The 10,446-nt window shown below is 35.0% G+C and overlaps 1 protein-coding gene across 1 annotated transcript; it reads left to right on the top strand.

Annotated features, from left to right (window-relative positions):
* Positions 1-7,796: 7,796 nt before the first annotated feature.
* Positions 7,797-9,636, top strand: LOC131146423 (uncharacterized). Its single transcript, XM_058096031.1, has one exon. The coding sequence runs from the start codon at positions 8,084-8,086 to the stop codon at positions 9,089-9,091; it is 1,008 nt and encodes a 335-aa protein (XP_057952014.1). The 5' UTR covers positions 7,797-8,083; the 3' UTR covers positions 9,092-9,636.
* Positions 9,637-10,446: the final 810 nt, after the last annotated feature.

Below are 10,446 nucleotides of genomic sequence, written 5' to 3' on the forward strand. Positions count from 1 at the left end.
ATCAACATCCAAATGAGACTCATACTTAGCATCAATGGGTTCAGACAAATTCACTTCAACATTTTTTCCTTTTCCTTTTAATGATGCCTTGTAAAGATCAATTAGGTGTTTAAGAGTGTGATATATTCGAGACCAATGACCTTTTGTTCCACACCTATAACAAATATCGTCATTATTTTGCACTTTGTTATTTTGTTTAGAGTTTTCTTTATTCTTTACCCATTTCCTTTGAGTCTTTTCAGTACCTTTGCTTTCAAACTTTGAAGGATGATCATCACGGGTCCAACAATTTTTCCTACCACCACCCCTTTTACGACCACGATCTCGTCCACGACCTTGAGAAAAAAGCCACATTCACTTTAGGGTGTTGAGCGAGTTGGACGATATTGATGATTTTTCAATAAAAGCTCATTATTTTGTTCAGCCATAAGTAAACAAGAAATTAACTCACAATATTTTATAAATCTACGCTCTCGATATTGCTGTTGCAAGAGCATATTAGAGGCATGAAAAGTCAAATATGTTTTTTCTAACATATCATCATCGGTAATTTTTTCTCCACATAACTTCAATTGAGAGCTAATTTTAAACAAGACTGAATTATATTCACTTATAATTTTAAAATCTTGCAGTCACAAGTGTATCCAATCATATCAAACTTTTAGAAGAATTACCCTTTTTTGGTGTTCATATCTTTCCTTTAAGTTGTTCCAAAGGACTAATGGATCCTTAATAGTAAGGTACTCAATTTTCAATTCTTCGTGTAAATGGTGTTGAAGGAAAATCATTGCCTTTACGCGATCCTGCAGGGATGTTTGGTTTCCTTCTTCAATTGTACTTCCAAGATTCATAACATTAAGGTGAATCTTAGTATCAAGTACCCATGGCAGATAAGTTCTTCTAGAAATATTAAGGGCAACGAATTCAAGTTTTGTGAGGTTTGACATCATAAATTCACTTTGAAAACAAATAAAAATTCAAAGTTAGGTAAATATTAAATAGAAATTTTATTCTCACATATATCCCAACATAAAAATATTTAAGGATACGTACTCAAAATAAGAGATATAGTTAACATATAAATATAGTTTGACGAAAAATTAAAGTTATATAGATAACAAATGTTAAAGGAAACAATATTCTTACCTTAGAATAATACCAACGAAACTTACTATACCATTAGAGACTTGATCATGCTGATAACGTGTTGTAAATAAAATAAAAGAGAAAAATTTGAAGTTATAGAAATTCAACAGTCTAGTTCTTCAGGAACTTGATGTTGCTGATCATCTTATTGTCTCATTTTGTTGTAAAGCATGTCCTATATTAGCAAATACATTAGCATCTCAAAGGTTAACCACATAATAAACCATTATGTGGGAATACCAAAGGTTGTAACCTATTATCTAGATAGTTATCCACATAAATATATATATTTTACAACAATATACAAATATTGTGTTATTTTTAAGTGTATCCAAATTGAGTCAGTGTAATGATATCGTGATCATCACTTATTCATTCTTTGACCAGACAAATGAACCTTAAATAAGTTCGAAATAGCAATACATGACATCATTATATTAAATATATCCAAAAATATCTTGAAAATAAAATATCATGACTAGATTAATTAATTAGTTATCACATAAAAAAATCAATTTGGTTCACAGCTTTAAGTAGGGGTGATCATAATTCGGTTAAAACCAAATTAACCGAATTAATCAAGTAAATTCGATCGGTTCAATTCGGTTAAAATTATATTCGGTTCAGTCTTCATTTTTGTTGAATTTCAATTTTCGGTTTTTGATTTAGTTTTTGAGTTTGGTTAATTTGGTTATATATTAAAATATTTTATATATTATATATATACTAAAATTGTATTTATTTATATATATATTATACATATTAAAATTGTATATATATACTATTTATACTATTTATATTATATTATATATATATATATATTAAAATATATATTTTATATATATTAAAATATTAAGTCGGTTAAAATCAATTAACCGATTTAAACAAAATTCGGTTCGGTTGGTTTTGAGTTTGGTTAAATATGGAATTTTGGTCGGTTCGGTTAATGAGATTTTTTAACTGAAAATTTTTTGTTAATTCAGTTAATTAACCGAATTCACCAAACCGACCAAATGCTCACCTCTAGCTTTAAGCATGGATATCATAATGGTAAAAATTTTATAAAGATTAGAAATTTATTTATAAAAATTGAGAAGCGATTAATTTCAAGGACATAAAATATTAAAATTAAAAATATCTAATTTCATTAATGGATTTAAAATCTTGATTGCGATAGGTGATCAATTTAAAATTTTATAAAAATTATTATTATTAGTTTCTTTCTAATGTTTTAGTATTTTAGAGTTATAAAACAATATTTTATGGCGGAAACTAACAATTTTTAAGAAAATTATTATTAATGCTTTTTTAAACTAATAATTGTTAAAATTATTTTTTATCTTAGTATTCAATTTGCACCTAATTATGATTTTTTTTTTTGTGTAAAAATTAACGAGCAATGCACAAAATCTCATGCCATCATATTGAACAAGATGACGTGAATTTGAAAATCGTGATTCTCGTTTATTCTTATTTGACATAACAAATAATTCACTACAAAAAATAAGCTTATTAGTAACGTATTAAAACCATCACTAATAATCATAAAACCGTCACTAATAGTATTAGTAACAGTTTTATAAGTATTAGTGACGATTTTGAATTAGTTGCAATAACTGTGGTTACTAATACTTATTAATGACGAATTTTCTCAACCGTCACTAATAGTATTAAATAAATTATTTTCATATTTTTTAAATAAAAAGTGGCGGTTTTAAAAACCATCACTAATAACTGGCTACTAGTGACAAATCCTCTGAGCCGTCACTAGTAGTGTTAAATAAATTATTTTTATATTTTTTAAATTAAAAAAACTATAAGTGACGATTTTTCCCGTCACTAATAATTGGCTATTAGTGACAATTTTCTCAACCGTCACTAATAGTGTTAAATAAATTATTTTTATATTTTTAAATAAAAAAACTATTAGTGACGGTTTTAAAAATCGTCACTAATAACTGGCTATTAGTGACGAATCCTCTGAACCATTACTTATAGTGTTAAATAAATTATTTTTATATTTTTTAAATAAAAAATAACTGGCTGTTAGTGACGAATTTTCTAAACCGTCACTAATAGTGTTAAATAAATTATTTTTATTTATTAATACAATACCAATAGTGACGGTTACTTAATCGTCACTAATAGGCCACTTTTAGTGATGCATTGAATTTGTTAGCTTTTTAAATCCGATTCCTATTTTGATGCTGACAATGTATTTGTATTTTATGTGTGCACTTAGTGTGTCAACGGGTTTATATTTTAGCACAGACATAGGATACGGGAAAATGGAAATCAAATGGACTTAAAGATCATGCATTTCAAGGGAATTCCATGCAGAAGAGCAAAGAAAAAAGAAGATATTTCTTCATTTCAATTGTAATTGCATTTGATTTTATAATTTGATCTGTAATAATGCATGACATGCATGATGTGGATGATGAGCTCAGGGCGACCTTAGAATGACCATAGGGAACCCAACAATAGAACCAAAAATCTTTTTCTAAAAGGTTAAAATTAAACAAAGATTTTTCCTGCCTCAAATCCTTCTTAAACCTCTGGGCCTTCTTCGACTCGTCCGGAATCATGTATGGAGTGAAGCAGGATAGCTCCATAAACTTGGTCGCATACTGTTGTACGGTCAAGTGTCCTTGAGTTAGATTCAAGAACTCCTTTGCCTTAGCCTCTTGGGTGGTAGTAGGGAAGTATCTGTAAAAAAAAACCTCCCTAAAATGCTCCAAGTAATAATCGCAGGTCTTGGCCGCTGTTCCTCCTTTAGCTTTGCCGATCTCCACCACCTCTTCGCTTCCCCCACTAGTTTAAAAGTTACCACACCTTCTGCTTCTTCGTGCATTGCAGCACACCTAGCAGTTTCTCAATCTCCTGAACCCAATCTTCAGCTACGACCGGGTTTGCTCCTCCTGCAAATATCGGTGAATTTGTCTGGGTAAATTGCTGAAAAGTGCAGCCCCGACCAACCGGTGGCTAATCCTTTTCTCTAGAGTCCCTCCAATTCTCCTTCCTAGCCTGCCACACTATACTTCGCAGTACTGCTGAAGCATCTATATCATCCTCACTGGAAGTACCCACGTGATTATCCTCTCTAGCTACGATGTCCTTTCCCCTGGAATCCATTATGAAGATAGGATAGAAACCGACTTAGAAATTCCACATTTATCATGGTTGATGCAAGTATGGAATAGCTAAATAATATAACATATGAATTCGTAGTTAAAAAGAAATCATTTACACAATCCTGCTACCAAATCGTCAAGGTATCGACCTCTAACCATAACACTGACACTAGGCACATACTCAACCAACCTAATGTTCCCACTTAAATTTCCAAATTCTAGTCTCTCAACCCAAAAATGAAACCATCGATGGATTTACCATATTTTTCTTGAAATCGTCATTCCAGGAAAAACACAGAAGACTGTCAAAGGATTTCTACCTCTAAACTTCCAGACCAAGACTCACCTAACCTACTCACTCTTTTTCTATCTCAACCTATACTCTGGTAATCATTAACAATCGAAGTATGCAGAACCTAGCAAACCTAGACTCTGATACCACCTACAATGCCCCAACTCACCACATGGGGCCTGGGGTGCTACTTTAGTAACATTTGAATTCCTGATACTATATTCATCAAATAAAAACAGCAGAAATAAATAATACATTCTCCAAAACATTACCAGAGTTCTAAACTAATATTATACATAGGGGTTTCCAGATACCAATAACACCAACTAGAAATGAAGGTATACTATCTCAATCCATACAACCATATTACATATCGAAAGACTTACAACATAACTTAGATACAATAGAGTTCTTACATACACTCACACAAAAACTAGCTACCGCCCTGCCCCAAAGCTTGCTAAACTCGATCTCGAGATCGTCTTGAAAAATGATTTGTATATTGGGGTGAAACACTTCTTTTTAAGGCAGATCAAGTTAATATCAGTGTGTGGCCAACATGAGTTTTAGTGTATACAGAAAACATCTCATTCTCCATTTAATCGAAATAGAATTTATACAATATACTCACCCTACACTGCTGAAAATACCCCTTTTCGTTTGCACAGTATAAACCATTTTAGTAACTAATAATACCATTTAGATAAATTTACATATATGTGTAAAAGACACTCCCTGAGATTAAATGACATGTTTAACCCCTATGACGGGTTGTGCGACCCAAAGGCTGGACTTAGCCCTAAGGGATCAACCCAGACAAAGTCAAAATATCTATCTACTAATACACCTACAGGCATCCGCAACCCAGTTGCAAGTCCGATTGTCTTACCACTTCCTAGTCCGGAACCCAGGGAAGGTACAACCTCTACGTAGGCTAATCGAGTGAAACCACCCTACACCTTTCAGTACAGTGTGTACGCATATGGCCAAATAATAATTCCCTAAAAATTGTACCGTGCTCACAATACAACTGGTCCTCAGGGTTCTTAAACCATATCATGCAATTTAAACAGTAAAACTATAGTATAAATTCCATTATGTATAAAATCTGCCATTTCACAAAACTTGCCCCCCTACCGTCAAATAAACCTAGCTCTCAGTCGTCATATACAACCCGGCCCTCGCCCATTAAATAAAATTCGGCTCACAGCCGTTAAATACAACCCAACCCTCGGCCATTAAATAAAACCCAATATTTCGCAAAGGTAGTTCCAACATTTTCACAAACAATTCAGTATTTCACAACCATACTCAAATTCAGTTATACCATCACCCATATCGATTATTCATCTATCACACAATTTCAATATTTGAATATAGCCATTTAAACAATCAAGAAAACACAGTTTGAAGTTTGTACGATAAAACTAAGTTTCCCCCCGTTTGTTTTATCCAAAATACCATATCATATATCCTAAATTTATAAAGTCCATTTTGAACGGTCGGTTTTTCAAAATAACCATTGAAATCATATATATATATATATATAGCAGTTTAATCGGTTTAACTTTAATAAAAATCCCAACTTAACTTAATCCCCTTACTTGTTTACTGAGAGAATTCCTACGACGTTCCTAAAGTCCAACCCACGACGACATGGGCTCCGAAACCCAGCGAACACATTTTCCCAGTTCAAACAACTCAACTCTAGAATAATAATCATTAAACATCTCCAGGCCCATACACCCCATTTAATTAGTAAACTGCTAAATAAATAACCTATTTCTTCCCTTACCTCAACTTTGGAGTGATGCCTGGAAAACCTTAAAATAGGATTCCGTTCTGATGAACTCGTAGAGAATTGCCCCCAAGTCCTTGTGGTGACTTCCGATCGTCGATTCGGGCGGCGAACGACGAGAAATCGTAGAGAGAAGGGGTGGGGTGCGTGGGTTAGAGAGAGAGAGAGAGAGAGAGAGAGAGGAGATATTTTTGTTTCTTAATCGAGAAGTAATTTAAAACCTATTTATAGGTTGTTGACCCGGCCATATTCGTCGACGAAATAGAGCATTTGTCGAAGAATCGTAGAAGAGCATTCGTCAACGAAATGAGGGGTTCGTCGACGAACCTTAAGCCTGAAATTTCCTGTCGCTTGGGATTTCTTCGTCGACGACACCTAACTTCGTTGACGAAAGTCACCGAAGGGAACTTGTTGATGAGTCCTGCTGCTTTGCCCTTTTAAAATTTTCCTTTCTTCTTTTCTTATTTATTTATTTTATTTTTCGGATTTTGGTTTCTACACCTACTTTTAGTGATGAAATTGAAATCGTCATTAATACTTTCGTCACTAAAAATCAGTTTTTTTTTTTTGATAGTATAAGGAGTAAATAACTAACGATAATATATTCAGTCCAATTGGGTTAGCTCAAGTGGTAAGGGCAACTTGTGACTTTGGTGACCTCTAAGTCACAGGTTCAATTCTCTCGGTGAATTACCAAAGGTGCGTCAATGGGCGGATGGCTTTCACCCCTTTTGGGTTTGGTGCCGCATCACAGTGTCCAAAGTGGCGTGATGGTGGTTAGAATCTCTAAATAATAATAATAATAATAATAATAATATATCCATGTCACCATATCAAATTTGTACAAAAAATATTGAAAATAAAATATCATGACTATTAATTAATTTATTATTAGATAAAATTGATTTTTTTATACAAATTTTAGCATGGAGAATTATAATGGTAATTTTAATTATATTGGCAAAGAAGATTTTTTTATAAAAAAAAAAATGGGAGGCTATTAATTGTGAGGTCATGAAATTCTAAAAAATGTAAATTTTATATAAATTATGAAAATTTTAATTTCATTAAATAAAAAATATAAAAATAAAACTCCGTGACTGATAATTAATTTCTTATTAGATAAAAGAAGCTAATTAATATCACAAATTTAGGCATGGAAAATCATAATGGTCATTCAAATTTAATAATAATAAAAAATATTTCTTAAAAATTTTTTTTTTGGAGGATATCAATTGTAAAATGAATTTTACTTTAATTAAAAAATATATATTTTTGGGTTTAAATAAAAAAGGGATAATAGACGCTATTGCAACAGAAGGTGCTCTAGAAGCCCAAAAAATAATGGTGAAACGCGTGTGAACGGCTGTGAGTACCACGTAATTATACGGTTAGACGGTAGTAGCATGGCACTGTTACGTACGAACCAAGGAACTACTTTTTTTTCTCTCCAACCAAACACTCCCTTACTCTCGCTCCAACCAAACAAGCCCTTACGCTCCCTCTGCCTAGCAATAAATTTCGCTTTCGTCACAGAAGAGAAGAACACTGGAGCCAACTTTCTCTGCCCCCTCACACCTATATATCCACAACAGAGCCCCACACATTCTGTCATTTCAACCAAACTTTCTCTCTCTTTCTCTCTTTTTTCTCTCTCTCTAGAACCTGCGAAACTGAGTTCCAGAGGAATTTCAATTTCTACAGCACTACCAGATGCAAGGGAGTCCTCTTCTCTCGCTCTCTCCTAGCTTCAACAGCTACTCCTCCGCCCGTCTCGCAGAAATTGCCGCCAGAGTCGTCGAAGAATGCGCTCTCGAACCGGACTCTGATTTTGAGATTTTCGACTCCGAAACGGGGGATGTTTCTGCGGAGAAGCAAGTCGACGACGGCGAGGATGACGATTTCGAGTTCGCTTTCGTGTGCAGGGAACCTGAATCGTCGCCGATTTCCGCCGACGAGATCTTCTTCAACGGCCAGATCAGGCCCCTGTATCCAATCTTCAATGGGAATTTGTTGTTGAATGAAGATCAGAGCGAAGATTCGAAGCATCGGAAACCTTCGCCGACTCGATTGCCACTCAGGAAGCTTATGAGCGAGGATCGAGATCCGCCGTCGTCTTCTTCGTCGGAGGCCGACGAGCTCGAAGGAGTTCCGGCGGGAACGTACTGCGTATGGACGCCGGGGTCGGCGTCGGAGTCGTCGCGGCGCAGTTGCAAGAAGAGCAATTCGACGGGGTCGTCGAAGCGGTGGAAGTTTCGAGACCTTCTCTACCGGAGCAACAGCGACGGCAAGGACACTTTTATCTTTCTGACGCCCAAGGCCAAGACCGGCGCGAGTTCGAAATCGAGGGAGCAGAAGGTCGCTGAGTCTAACAACTCGCCGGAAAAGATGGATTCCATATACGAAAAGGTCCCCGGGAAAGCCGGATCAAAGCGAGCCTCCGCCGACGACGAGACTGCGCCTTTGGCTAACAAAGATCAGCATTACGTGAAGAACAGAGCCCCCAGAGTCTCTGGAAAAGTGAGAGTCAAGGGAGATAGCGCCGACGGCGAGGCCGACGAGACGGCGAAGTTGGCTGTCGAAGAGAGATACACGAAGAGTGCAAGCAGTGGGGGATCCAAAGAGGGCGAACGACGCCGTTTCTTCCTCCCGTACAAGCAGGACTTGATTGGGTTTTTCTCGAACGTGAACGGGCTGAGCCGGAATGTACATCCCTTCTAAATCTCGGCAGCCAATGGGCGACGGACGGGTGTCGGGGTTCGATTTGTGATTATGATTTTGTTAGGGTCTTAGAGATAAATATAACTTTTTTTCTCCTTGTATAAAAATATGAGAGGGGAGAGGGCTTCAATTTTTAGGAAATTACAGGTTTCGCATTTTCTGAATTTCTGTTTGGGATTTTGTTTTCCTGATTGGCTGGACCGAGGGGTCGTGTGTGGGGGGTGGCAGCGAACGTGGCGAAAGCAGGTGAACCGTGTGTGGGGGGTGGCAGCGAACGTGGCGAAAGGAGGTGAACCGCGTGGGGCCCACACGGTTGGGTCGGGTCTTGCTTTTTTCGTTCACGGAACTTTGAGCCGCATGGGATGAGCCGATGAGCAAAGCTGGTGCTTTTAAACTGGAGGGAGGCGGCCGTGACTGGATGCTCTAATTTTGGGGGAAAAAATTGAAATAATGTTTTTTATACGCCACCACCGGTGATTTTCTGCACTATGTATTTATTATTATTATTATTATTATTATTATTATTATTATTATTATTATTATTACATGTTTTTATATTTTATTTTTTGACTTAAGGTGCGATTATGTCTTTATGAAATGGGTTCTGCAAAATGCGAAAATTAGGAACTAAATTTTGTATGAATTCGGTGGGTTGAATATGTTATACATTATATAAATAAAAATAGATGGTGGTAATTGTTAAAAGTTAAAAATGTTATTGTGAAAGCAAGATTTTGTAGAGATTTAATAATTGGTTTGACAATAATAGCTATAGTTTTATAATATTGCTGCCTTTCCAAAATGTCAACCTTTGTGGACTATAGTTATAGAATAAGTTAAATTTAAGATATGATATTAGACACTTATAAATTCTTATTTTTTTATAAAGGATTTTTTTAATGTGGTTTGGGCAATTCGTCTCCCGACTCTATATGAGAGATTAGATGTGACCAGCGTTCGAGCACTTTTTTTATATGGTGATTCATATCCTTGGTGGGAATTTTAATCTCCTAGTTATGGTTTTTGGGCACATGTATGTCATAGGATGATAAGTATATTTTGGATAGTTGGATGGCGTATGAACCTCATTCCTTTGGAGCTCTTATACAAGGCAAACACTTGAAAAGAAATGTTGATAAAATTCCTTATAACTTAGAAGTTTGAAACGATTAATAGTTTAATACAATATAGAAGTAAACAATGGTTAAAATATGAGAAACCGAAATCCATAACTATATTTGGGGTTTTAGATCAAATACCTTATAACTTAAAAGTTTACAATGACTAATAGTTTAATACAATATAGAAGTAAATAAAGGTTAAAATATGAAAAATCGAAATTCATAACTATATTT

This window comes from Malania oleifera, chromosome 13, assembly GCF_029873635.1.
Source record: "Malania oleifera isolate guangnan ecotype guangnan chromosome 13, ASM2987363v1, whole genome shotgun sequence".
In the NCBI taxonomy this organism is placed as follows: domain Eukaryota; kingdom Viridiplantae; phylum Streptophyta; class Magnoliopsida; order Santalales; family Ximeniaceae; genus Malania; species Malania oleifera.